The sequence below is a fragment of the Agelaius phoeniceus genome, chromosome 3 (genome assembly GCF_051311805.1).
Source record: "Agelaius phoeniceus isolate bAgePho1 chromosome 3, bAgePho1.hap1, whole genome shotgun sequence".
Taxonomy (NCBI): domain Eukaryota; kingdom Metazoa; phylum Chordata; class Aves; order Passeriformes; family Icteridae; genus Agelaius; species Agelaius phoeniceus.
Window position 1 is genome coordinate 80,048,284 of NC_135267.1, and position 13,611 is coordinate 80,061,894.

A 13,611-nucleotide genomic window follows, 5' to 3' on the forward strand; every position below is an offset into this window, starting at 1 on the left:
TAGTCCTAGTGTCAGGTTCCAGCAGACAGAGAGAAGCATCCTGGGAAGGACAGATGATAGTGCACATGTACAGTCACATGGACTTCAGTAAGATCTACTGTAGTATGCAGAACTGAAAGGGATGGAGCTTATGATATTTTTGGTTCTGTGGCTGACCTGAATATTGACTCACTTTTAAAAATCTCAAGTTATCCTTCTCCTTTTAATGCAGGGCATGTCTAGAAGACACAGCAAAACATTTCATTTGAAAAATATGAAAAGGACCTATTTCAGGATTTCTGAAAGAAACTCTTTCACTCTGGAGAAGGTCAAAGTGAAACATCTGTCAGTCTCCTAATCTCTCTCTCCTTCCACTGAAAAATAAGAGCTGATGGGAAGGTACAGTTCATCAAGAAAAGGAAATTCTCCCCCTTCTCCTTAGTATTTCTGAAAACCAGGCCATCATACTGTAGAGTGTTATTTGCAGATTTAGTGGGAAACATGCCTAAACCAGGAAAGAAAAAAAAAATTCCATGTGAATCAGCTTCCAAGTCAAACAGTTTCTGTAGGTCTGTGTTTGAAATCTTCCCCCTGGAAGCCTAACTTCAGGCATTAACTAATTCAAGTTCTGGTCTTGTTAAAACAGAATGAGAAGGAAAAACCAGCCAGACAACTCCCTAAGACTGTTCTAATGTAAATTAAATCTAGTACTGAAAGGCTGATTCTTGTAAACACCTGAGGGCTGATTTTTGTAAAACAAACACACAGAAAAAAAAAAGGGGGGGGAGGAAAGGAGCCAAAATTAGTAAATAGTACTTTTTTTTTTCTAAAAAAAGGTGATTTTATTGAGTTTTAATATACAGCTTTAATATGTTAGGGTAATCATACAAGATCTCTCTTGTGTTCAATTTACACATTACAATAGAGATGTGAGCTAAAATCTTTTGGTTTAATGTACAAAAGGAATCCAATGTTGTCCACTAGCAGCTTTGAACTTGGCAAGAAAGGTTCTAAAGACTTTAAGTGCAGTAACAACCATAGAGGATACAAAATGAATATAAGGACTTTTCGCCAAGGTATATAAACATTTGAAAACAAATGGTGCCTGCTCCACAGGGCAGACAACTACCAAATTTAAAAAAAAAGTCACTGACCAATGTTCCAGGGAAGGAGGAGCATCACCCTGTGTAACAGTTCTTATAAAATGGACTAAGAATATCTGTATCATAGAATTTGTACTGATCAGAAAAAAGGTCTGAAAAGAAACAGTAGGCAAGGAAATGAACAATCAAAAAAATGACTTAGTAATATAAAATATTTCCATCACTATTTAAATGCCAAATTAATCAAGCAATAGTAAAAAAAATCCAAAACAAAAAAACATAAAACCAAAGCTCTTCTGTTTCAAATAACAGCACTGTTTTTGATTATTTTCAAAGATTTTTTTTTTATGAACACACTATATACTTGTTTCTTTCATACAGAGCAATGTGTCCATTTGGTCTGTCACTTCAGTGAAGCTGATAAACAACCAACCCATCACGTCTCACCTTTGATACATTTTAACCCTTTTCTCCCCTTCTGTTTGCTACTCTGGCGCCTTCTCTCCTCAAGTTAAATACTTTTCTTCCTTTTCTTTATACAGTGCAGAGTATATGGGCTTAGGATGTGGAGATTTTCCTCTACTCCAGTTCACTCTCTGGTTCTGAGTTCAGTGGTGTGCAGTAGTTTGGCTTGTCTGAAGGCACATACCCTGGGAGACACAAGCACTTGTAGGACCCTTCTGTGTTGATGCACTTGGCATTCTTGCAGAGGGACATCCTGTTGTTCAGCTCATTGCACTCATTCACATCTGCAAAAAGGAGACATCAAAAGACACATGTGCTTGAGTCTGGTGTGTACTTAATACTCATTTAGTTCCAGCATTGTTAGGACCAGAACAATCTGCACAAATGCCCTGGGAGCTTTATTTTCAGTTCCGATTGGGTGGAATTAGGCTGGGCCAAAAGCCCTAAAAGATGAATTGGGAAGAGGTGGAAGTTATCATAGGAAATCAATAGGGTATTAAAGGGCCTTAAACTGTTAGATTACCAAGTCCAAATTCAGCCCAGCTGCACAACAAAATTAAGTAACCACTTACATGTGTTTATCTGATGACTGAAAAGTGACTTTTGAGAAAGAATCTTGAAGTTCTCAGCATAACATCTGTACTTTACCAGGTGAATACTTTAGGAGCTGCTGGTGCTGTCAACTGAATCATTGTGAGGACAAGCCACCTGCACTCAACACCACACATCTTAGGTCTGACATACACAGCAGCTTTTCTTGCTAAGGAGGCCAGCTTGTCATAAAACCCTGAAGATTACAAGGCTCATAGGCAGCTCCTCCTCATAGAGCTGGAAGATTTCAGCTGTGTGTCACAAAGCAAAATGCTAAACAAGGTTAGTGCAGACCTTAAACTGAAATAATCACACTGTTTGTACTGGGCTTCTACACCGAGGGGTGGTTTTGCTTCATCTTCTCACTGACATTTGGTGTTCCCATGTTTAGTTGTTTTAATTGAAGATATAGATGGTCTTGGTTGGTGAACATGCAGATTTACTAGTCTGAGAGTGAGAGAAATAGTTGAGTGTGTTGACTGTTGAAGCCTGTGAAAATCAGGGGCCAAACTTCAGCAGCTGGTTATATGCATATTTAAGCAATCTCTCTGAATCCACTCTAAAAATCCACTCTTAAAATCACTCTTCTGCTCTGGATCCAGTTCCATCCTCCTAGCTTACTTGAGGCCTTTGAAAAAAATTTGGTCTGTACATTAAAGTCTTGATATAAGTTTAAGCTTAATTCCAAAAATGTGTATCTGTTCGCTTCTACTCTCTTAACGGGACACAGCTGTAATGACCAAGATGCACTGAGAAACACCAAGACATTTTTGTAACAATAATTACTAGCCTTTGCAGTGAATAAAACAAAGCTTGGATCTTTAATACAAGTCAGGTGATCATCCTTAAATCCTTTGTTCAAGGCCTCCTAAAGGGAAGGGAGTAAGTAAACTGACAGACCACCAGGAGATAACAGGGGATATTACAGGTGATATGCTATCCTCACCAACACAGGTCATTTTGGCCATGTCCAGGTGATAACCATCAAAACAGTCACAGGTGTAGCCCTCCTGGACTCTCACACATCGGCCATTTTCACATCCATTCAGAATACCACATTCCTCTGCTTGTAGCTCCTCAAAGCTGTTCAGGAAACCTGGGAGGAAAAATAATTGCAAACAGGCAGGTTACAAAGATATTGAATCAGTATACCCAAATATATAGTGGGAGACTGAAATTCTCTCAGAAGTTTACTGGAATGTGACTTGACTTTGCAGAAAATAGGTCAGCTCTAGCAGAGCTGCACCATCTGGAGTTTTAAATGTACCAGAAAAGTGCTGTGATATGTTTCAAGATGGAAACTGAATAACTTGGTTAACTCTTAAGTTCTATTTTGTGTTAAAAATCTGTGATTTTTTTTTTTTTGTAGAATGGAAACTCCATAATTTCTTTGTTTATTTTTTAAAGGGTAAGTTAGTGTTTTCTAAATAGCACCTTTTATTTCAATTGCTTTGTTTATCAGCCTTTAAGGAAACAAATGGTCACGCAATTTGGGAAAGTTTCTTAAAACAGGATTGTAGAAAAATAAGGTGTGTGTGTGTAGAGGGGTAAGAGATGCACTATAATTTATCCAGAAGAAAACATATTAAAAAAAAATCAATCCCAGCTGCCATAAGGAAAATAAGAAGAAATCAGAGACTGCTTTCCTGTTGTGGTTTTTTGTTAACAGCCCTTTGGCTTGTGCTTCAGTGACTGGTGCCAGTACAAATACCTATAATCTACCAATTCCTCCTTGTCATAATTCTAGATGGTGAGCAGTCAAAGCTCAAAGAGTTGAGCTTTTTTTTTTTCACCTCTTATACAAAGAGTTGTCTTTGTATTCAGTGGTTTGTATAATGCTTTTTGTGCTCCCTGCCTTAGGGCTTTTGTGACAGTTATGCTTTTATATATAAGGAAGAATTTATACTTACAAAATTATTTTATATTTTTAAATGTTCAGAGATTGTCTCTAGGACTGAACTGTTCCTCTAAGTCCTAAGATTTTTTTCACTAGCTTTCTGCTCATGGAGCAGTGATGTAACAGGACTGCAGATGGCAGCCCATCACATCAAACAGACTTCTGTGGAAAAAGCTGAGAATGTTTGAGTCATAAGTTTAACAGCACAATGAGTAGAGAGGGGAAATTGGAGCTGGAGTGGAATAGAGTAGGATATATCTCCCCATCTGTCCTGTAACAGGTAGTGGCTCCTCCAACAAGCCAGCAACTTATTGAAAAACTGTTTACTGATTCATATTGCAACAGCTGTGATACAGTATTTGCTAAGCTACCTTGGAATATGAATTTCTCCCTTCCTTATGTTTTTTCTCTTGTGTTTTCTTATTTACTCCATCCTCTCTTGTTCCTTGAGGCCCTCTTTTCTACTGACCTGTTTTTTCCTTTCCTATTCTGCCCTTTCCATACCTTCTTCCATTTAACTTCCATACTGCCATTTCCACTCCACCTCTCTTGACTACAAGTACTGTTCCTATCCTGGATTTTCTAGCATAGTGGGCTTCTGAGTAAGGATCAAGCTGGTCAGTAATAGGCTGAGTGGATTCTGAAGACACTGAACACATAATGTGAAGAAAGTACTTGCTGACAGATGTCACATCTCAAGAACATATATAATACAAGTGCACATTACATGGGAAACATTGAGGTCTTTTTCATGAGCCTTGTAAATCACTTCTCAGTGCAATAGTATTGAGGATATTGAGCATTGTCATGATGTAGGTAACCAAGTTTCATTACTTGCTGGAGTTCTCTGGCAGAGCTTGTAGAGAGCTCAGGAGAGACCTTTAAAGTAAAAACCTTTTCTAATTTAGAAAACAGTGCCAAGAAAGGCAAAGGTGTCCTCCCAAATACACAGGTATTTTTTAAATTAAAAAGCCCCTCATAATTTATTAGAAATGTAGCTTATATGTAGGCAGATAGGCATGTGCATAAACTTATGTACACACATATATATATTTTTTCTCTCCCTCTCTCTCTGTCATGAATTCAGTATGTTGTAATTTTAACTAGCTAAAACTAAAATATGTATCATTCACAGCAAGTTCTACTTCACAAAATATACTCTAGTTCAAAACAGCTCAATAGGACCTGTATTGTAATTCTGAGGTATGTATTTGCTTCTGTAGAAACTGATTGCACAATGACAAATACTGCACTGAAGTACATGGCCCTGCCATGGGATGGGATGTATTGCATTCCTCACACTGCCTGCAGCAGGATTGTGATCCTGAAGTCTCTGATGCCCCATCTGGTTCAGTGATAGGATGGGAGAAAGAGCCATGAGCTCTCAAGCCTCTGTCCCTAAGAGGTTGGAACTAGGTGATCTTTAAGGTCCCTTCCCACTGCAGCCATTCCATGGTCTCAGCTGTGGATTCAAAACTTTCCACAATTTATCATATTTATTTACCACTAAATTTTATACCTTGTTTATACCTTGTGAAATGCTTCTTTCCAGATTAACAGTACATTAACATTGCTTAGCCAGTCATTGTTCTGGGTTTTCATGGTGTAATCAGTAGTTTTCAGCTGTGTGACATTTCAGTTACACATCAACATTCAGTAACACTGACTGGGGAAGAACAGAGTGGCAACTTGCAGGCCATACATATGGTAAAGCATGAGAAATTACCAGCTCCTTCTGATACTTCCACTTTTCTTCTCTAAAACTGTGTTGAAATAAATAATAAAAACTGTGTCTGGACCTGTACAGGACTGCCTGATTTTGAGGAAGATGCTGAAATCTGTAAGCATTTATCTCATACAAATGTTAAAAGTGAGCTGGGCCTGACCCAACATAAAGAGCCCTGATATTCCTCCGGTACAAGCAAGATGCTGTGTGCAATCCCTCACACCCTGCTTGGCAGGCCAGAGCATCCAGCCTCAAGTCCATACATGTGGGTATTCTCTGATCACACTGTGCTGTACATGTTCTCTGTTGAGCAAGAATGACTTGCATGCTCTCATTTCACCCATACAAGTTCTGCTGGGAAATCATGGAAAGATGAAGAGTTTTTTTTTTTTTTCTTCTAAATTTAACACACTCTGGAGAAATCTGTCCCATGCTCCAAAGGAAAATCAATTTGTGAGAAGGAAAATTGGCAAGCCTTTTGACCTTGAGCTGTAAAACTGTTGGTAAACACAAATTTAGTACACTTGGCACAAACTGTTTCACTAGATTAAAAATGAATTGTACCCTGAGCCCAACTGGACTCTCCTACAAACCTGGCTCTTGAACTGGAACACCTGACTGAAAGCTAGTGTCCTAGGAATAACTAAAGCATAAATAGGCCACACTACCCAGAAGCAAAGAGAAGAATGAAACTGGCTACAGGGAAAAAAAACCTGAAGTAAAAATCTCATTTCGAGTCTTTTACATAACAGAGACTCTTGCTTACGGTCTTCAACAAAGTATGGATTGGTTTCTGGAGTGTAGTGCTCCTCAAAGTCAACCAGAGCATCCTGTCCATATGGCCGGCGAGATCCTGGAACGGGAATGTTGCACAGCTGGGCGTAATCCTCTGAGGGGGGGAAAGAAAATAAGATACAAAAGTAAACACACTTGTAACACAGGCTGCATTACATTAGTCCCAGTGAGCTGTGGTTCATGTTTGCTGGAAATAAACTTTTCTTCCTAGAAACGCCATAAATCTGCAGAAAAGAAAATTTCCAGCAAGCATTCTCTCTTCAAGAAGGATGTCATTAACATGTTAATGAGCCAAATATATACTATTAAGTCATAATAGGGATAACACTAGGGATAGATTTGAGTCAATAACTGTACAAAAAGTTATAGGTCAGGTTCTTCTGCTCTGCATGAGAAGCAAGAGCTGAGGGATGCTGTGTATCCCACTGCTGATGCACTTCTCTCCAGGGCTATCTCTGTTTATACTCCTCGTTCTGTGGAACAAAGGCTATCCCAGACCATCATGGCTGCTAGCAGAAGCCTCCCCAAGGGAAGTAAACTGGGGCAGGTACAGCCAATACTTCTGGCACTATCAGCCAAGCTGCAGAAATCAGAGTGAAAATATTTCTAGAATAGCCCACACTTATCTACAAACTGTATCTTAAACCCACAGGATTAAAAGTGTAAGTGCTGTTCAAAGTCTCCTTGGCTATGAAGCTCAGAGCACGGGGAAACACACAGGAGAAAGAGTTACATCTGATTTTGTGCCTGTCTCTAAAAGCTGAGCAACACAAGTTAAGACCAAAGCAACTTTTCATTTTAGGTGTCAGAGTCCATGTTTGAAATGCTTCAGCAGAGTTTGACTCTTATAAATCAAATAAAAATTGTGTCAACTCTGTTTCTACTACCCTTTACTAAAAGACAAACAATGGAATTCATTTGAAAACAGAAATATTGTTCAAATAGAGCAACCCAGGTGCTCCCTTACTGTTGCTACAGTCTATTCAGCTTCTGGTTCTGTGAAGATTGCCTGGTGTTCTGAGAATCAGGCAGAGAAAGGACGGGAAAGAAAAACCACCAAAAGAGAGGGAGGAAAAAAAGCCCTAAGCAGATACAGAATCCAAGAATTGCAGATGGTTGCAGAGCCAGAAACCTCACGCTGTGTAGAACTGTCCCAGACAGCAAATAGTTGGATAAGTCCAGACTGCCTCTAGACAGTACAGAGCAGAGCCCTACTTGCTGTCCAGCACTGTAATTTTATTTTTACAGGTAGTATCTCCTCCACCTGGAACGATTTTATTTTGTACTGAAAACACCAAAGTGTTCAAATAGTCTGTTTGAATTCTGTGGTCAACAACTTGGCCCTTTGAGAGCACAAGACAGAGCAGTACAGGCAAAGCTTGTCTGTGCACACCCAGAGCTGCCATGGCTGGCAGTCCAAGTCTGCAGCATGAACTCCCCAGAGAACTGAAAAATCATTGTAAATCCCACCACATTTGCTGCAAGAGCAAAGTGGTTTCCTTTGAGGTATGTCCTCCAGAATATATTTATATACAGTAATAATATCCAAACACCACTTTTCTCTCCCAGAGAACAAAGTACACTGCCCAAGAGCAACATCCCAGGGCACTGGAAACAAAGCCAGCATGGCAAAATAAACAACATATAGCAAAGGTTACTTACATCCCTGACTGCACAGCTTCCCACTGAGATACTGTGATAATGAGCACAGTTTTAAGAGTTGTCATAGGACCAGAAACACCCCATTCTTCCATCCCCACATCTAACCCCAGATTAACCTTCCTGCATGGGGACAAGTTATCATCTCAGAATGATCCCTTCATTCATATGGAATGGACACACAGGAAAGCTATGCAGAATAGTAAAAGCACTTTCTCACAGATGCCCACAAATGTTCTTGGCAAAGGAAATCTGTGTTCTACCACAAAATACTAATTCATCTGGCTTGTGCGGAGGAAACCACCACATAAAAAAGTCAGTGAGAGGCAAAGGGACAAGACAAGCAGCTCTTAGGGATCACTGCCTCTTCCACATAAATGTGACCTGATGGGAAGGGCTGAGCAGAACCTGTATACTGGCTTCCCAGATTACTCAGGGCTAATTTTGCCATTAGTGATACTGGTAGTTATAAACAATGTTTTAGTTCTGAAGAAAGCAGTTGGAACTTTTGAAAATCCATACAGCTGGAGCTCTCATGTACATGAGAGTTGTGTAGTTTGATGATTGTGCAAGACTATTTTATATTGCATGTCTGCCAATGCAAAGTTGTTCAACATCTAAGGAAGAATTAAGAAATGTTGACAACAGAAACTTTTTTCCTGCCCCACTGGTCCCTCAAAAATCAAGTTCTGAATGTCTGCATTTTTAGGTCTTATACCTGTAATACTCTCTTAATACTGTATGTTCTGTTTAGCTGTCCAAGTAGTATAGACTAAATCTCTTGTCTTTTAAATTGTGTTGATTCATTCACTAGGTGCTCGGGCAATAAATCCAGAGGGAGAAATAGCAACTCACCTAAGAAACCAGTAGAAATTCAGGACCAATAACAATGGTAAGTTATCTATTTCACCTTTCTCAGCTTGTCTTTTTTTTTTTTTTCTTTGTTTCTTTTTTTTTTCCCTTTTTTTTTTCCCCAGGGGGAAAAAAGGGTGTGCAGAGAGGAGAGTTCAAAGACTGAAAGGTATACGGGGGGCCACATTCTGGAAAGGTCATGAGAACTGGTGTTTTGAAATAAGGTAGACTTGAGACTTGGATCCCTGACAGAAATGAACCCATCAGAGTGCCCCTGTGGAGGATAGAACAAGTTACAGCAATGACACTTTCTGTTGTTTTAAACTTTTCCCCTTGTTATGCTATGTTCTTAGAGTTCAAATTAAAAATAATGTATTTGGGGTCACTGTGATGTATGCTGGTCACAGTTTCCCAGGGGAGGGAACTACATGAACGGAGTGCTGTAAGATTTGTGCGTGAAAGCATGACTGGTGCACAGAAACTTGCAGGCAAGTATTCAAATGGAAGAAGAGCATGACATTGCCCTAGGGAAATGACTGACAGGAGACTGAGATCAAGAAGGTGGTGAGGGGGCAGAGACCAAGACAGAACATGTAACTATCCATGAATGACAGAAGCATTTTAGTTGTCACAGAAATTATCGCTCACTTTGAAATGAATCTTTCAAGTAAAGTTGAAAGAAAATACTCTATAATTCACAATGAATGAAGAAATCTTTTTTATATAGATTTTTTCTGTACACTCATCTCTTGGCTGTGATCAGGGACAATATAACTACAGTTCAAGAGAAAAAAAACCCCTTTGTTTTTAATATAGCTTAGTCTACATTGGTCCATGTGTTTCTAAGTTTTTCTCATAACTTGCAAATGAAGCATAGAGACAGCTTGTTGTATAACTTAGGGTGTCTATTATCAAAGGAAGCTGATGTATGCTTCCAAAAATGTAAAGGATTTTTTTCAAGTCAGAAGTATTGCCTATTAAACAAGTGTTAGGGGATTACATCTAGACACACACATGTGTACTGGTACAGATGTCAGCTGTAATTGGTGATGAAAGCTTGGCTGACAGAGATGACACAATATAAATTGTATGGACCAACTGGCTTTTAGGTTCTTATTAGCAGAAAGGCAGCTGTGCAGATGTGCATCTAATTTGCATATAGAGTTGTAACTGAGCAAGCTCTTGTGAGTCTTACTTGTACCCAGAGGCCTAAAATTCCTAATGTCAGAAACATTATTCCATATTTCATGTATTTAAAGCAAAATACTATATAAAAAGCTTTTCCTGACACAACCATGAAACAACTACTCCACAGCCAGTCCAGCTCCTGCCCATAAAGAAAGCTTTATTTCTGTTCCAGCTCCTCAGAATTGTCACCATCACACACACAGAAGAAGCCAAGACTAAGAAACCAAACCAGATCCTTCAAATTATTTAAGAACGTAACAGTTTCAGCAAAGGTTCTGGACATCACTCTAAACTGGTTAAGTTTATGCTGTCTCAGGACACTGCATCATATGAAAACTAAAGCTAATGGTATTTCTGCTCTATATTTAGATTTGCTATTTGACAATTTTGAAAACTTCGTTGATGCTGCCCATGGATAGATGCTAAGGTTTGCAGTGGACAGCATTGATATCTATTCTACAGCACAAGAAAAAGTTAAGGGTGTCAGTCTTTAAGGTTATTTTTATTAGTTAAGAAGGATGTTTATATCCTCTCATGAACACACTCTAAATGAAATACCTGAAAAAGATTCACAGTGGATGTAAAGCTCTTGCTAAGCTGAAGTAATTACCAAATTGATTGTCTCAAAACCTCTTGGTGGTGACCTTTTGTTCCACTACTAATGCTTTTTAAGTTTCCTAAAATGATCTTGTCATTCCTTTTGCTCCAAGTAGATAGTTAGAAGTTGTAGTAAAAGTCAGGTTGTTTCTGACACAACTTTGCACATGGCTTTCTGACTCCTTGCTGATTTCCATGAACACTTGGAATGTGAGGTTCCATGAGAAAGAACCTTTAGCCAAAGCTACTCTGCATGTCTCTCCTAACCTTCAGAAAAAGCACTGAAACTCTTCATCAACAGAAATTAAATCAGCCAAAAATCTGCACAACCAAACACAAGAATTTGAATATTCAAGACCCAATCACTGCAATATTTTAAGCCCAGAGGACAGAATCCATTTGACCAGATTCCTTACCACAAAGGAAGGAGCCACAATGCCATCCTAAATGGAAAGATGAGCAATGATCTACAGAAATGAATCCAGTGCCTCTCTGCTAATCTTTACCATCCCAAAAGAGGAGAGATGAAAACTCATCCTTTATACACATTGGCTTTCCCTGTACTTCCAGATCTTCATGAGTGACACTAGCCAGAACTTAAAGGGAACACTATGTTCTCATAATATGGAAGCTCAGCCCAGAACTTACTCAATGTTTACAAAGGATACACAGAGTTCCTTTGCAACAAAAACGCAATCCAAACAATCTGTTCTGCCAGAAATGGGCAGAATTCAACTCCATGTAGGCATCTCTGAGGATCTGCATCTGAATTAGCTGTTCATTGTCCATTTTAATCCATGGAAAGAGAGAAACACTTCTAGGACAGCATCCCATTGTAAAGCACATGTCTAGAACAGATCAGGGGAATATATTGCTCAGGGTGCTGATTTATCTTTCCTGATGGAAGGAAAAAATGGCAGCACTGATGTGGGTTTCTGTATAAAAACCACAATAGGAAATTGTCCAAGAGAAATCCTACATTATACAACAGCCCAGGTGATCCACATTACCCACTACTCTCAGTGTTCTCCCAGCATGGGCTTTGCAAATGGTAAGGTGGAGATAAAGAGAAACTTCAAATACAGTATGAACTGCAGTTCTTTATGTGATTTCTAATCCCACAGAATATCTGAAACGTCTACTGACTGGAGATCTACCATTGTCTTTTCTGCAGATCTTCTAAGCATAAAGTGGGTCCATAAAACCCCACAAAGTAATAGAATTCAAAGCTTAAACAGTAGAAAAATTATTTCTAAGGATACACAAATAAGCAGGCTGATAAACAGAATGCTGGTGCCTCTTCCAGGTGCTTTAGAATGTGTTCATGACATTATCTTAGTACTCAAACCAACAAAAAAGTCTAAGTTACAGATGTAGTAATGTACCCCCACTCTCAATAGTTATTAAAACATCTCCTAAAGCTGCTGAGTCCCAGACCTACCTCACCCTGGTTTAGTGTATGAAAGCTTCTCCAGGCTACAGCCACAGAAAAGAAATTACCTCCTTAACTGACTGACATCTCTTTGGTTCAGGGGCTCCTAATACCACCTTACAGCAACTTCAGGTGTTATTGAAGCAGAGGTGGTACTGCACTGCAATAGCCTCAAAACTATCATTTTGCAAAAACAAAAATAGGCTGTCTCTGTAAATTAAATGCTGACCCCAGCACACCACATCACTCAACATTTTCTAGATGATAGTTCTATCTCCTCTCTTCAAGTTTCCTGTAACCATATACCTTGCCTAAAATCCATCCCAGTCCTCTAAGGGTCTCACAGGAATTTCTGGAGTCTCAGAACATTTACAGTTCAGGTCCTACAAAATCAAGTTAACTTGAGGTGTATATGGCTTTATTTTAGATTTCAGATTTTTTCAGTCTGGGCCAGTTGCTCTGTTGTCTGGCATGGAGGCTTTGCCCCAGCTGCTAAACCTGTTGGTGCCTGTCCTGCTAGCAGTTACTAGACCATGGACTCTGGATGGAGAAAATTGGGCTGGTAGGCACTAACAGTAAATTGACCAAGGACGCAGAATTTCCAAAGGCCAGGCATCCAACATGTATTTTTTTATGTGGGTGCAATGAAGAAAGGATGATTTGCTGTTGTTTTCTAAACCAAAAAGTATCCAATTTTCTAATTTTTGTCAACTGGTCAATTTCTACAGATTGCCAATGACAAACCTAAAATAATACAGAAGTGCTTTAAGAATAACTACAAAACTTCTATTACTGTTCTTTGGGCAAACACAAGACTAATGGCACTGTGAGCTCAGAGAGAATACATTTCAGTAGTCAACATTTTGGTATTGATGAAATTTGTGAAAGTCTTTATCCTCAACGACGATATACTAAGATAATTGAAATAATTAATTACAAGATAATTGAATGTAATTGAAAACAACTTCTTTACTTCTCCTGTTTGCACAAGTCAGATGTACTCAACCACAGCACTACAGCTCATGTTTGCAGTATTTTGATCAGGACTTTGAACCAATAATTTGAGTTTGTTCTCAATGTTGTCACCGAAATACTTACCAGTCTTACTGTTGTTAAGATGTTGCTGTTGATATTTGTTGCAATATCAAAAAATGCTACTTATTTTTGTCTCAGTCTCTGAATGTTTGGAGTGGAATTTGTTTAATTAAGCACTGCTTATTAGCTTTTAGAAACAGTAGCAACCATGTAAGTTCTGTTTTCAGGCTCATATAAGATTGTATTTCTTTTTGCTTAATATGGATAAATTCTTAGAAGAGTGCTCTATCTT

The 13,611-nt window shown here is 38.9% G+C and overlaps 1 protein-coding gene across 8 annotated transcripts in view; it reads right to left on the minus strand.

Annotated features, from left to right (window-relative positions):
* Window positions 1-907: 907 nt before the first annotated feature.
* The window catches only part of LTBP1 (latent transforming growth factor beta binding protein 1), a 188,106-nt gene continuing 175,402 nt past the window's right edge, over window positions 908-13,611 (minus strand). For all 8 annotated transcript variants that reach the window (XM_077175710.1, XM_077175707.1, XM_054628955.2 and 5 more), the window contains 3 exons: window positions 6,528-6,650; window positions 3,085-3,234; window positions 908-1,831 (listed from right to left, as the gene is read on the minus strand). In XM_077175710.1, the coding sequence (XP_077031825.1) occupies window positions 1,662-1,831; window positions 3,085-3,234; window positions 6,528-6,650 (443 nt within the window). In that variant the 3' untranslated portion in view covers window positions 908-1,661. The remainder of the gene's footprint in view (window positions 1,832-3,084; window positions 3,235-6,527; window positions 6,651-13,611) is intronic.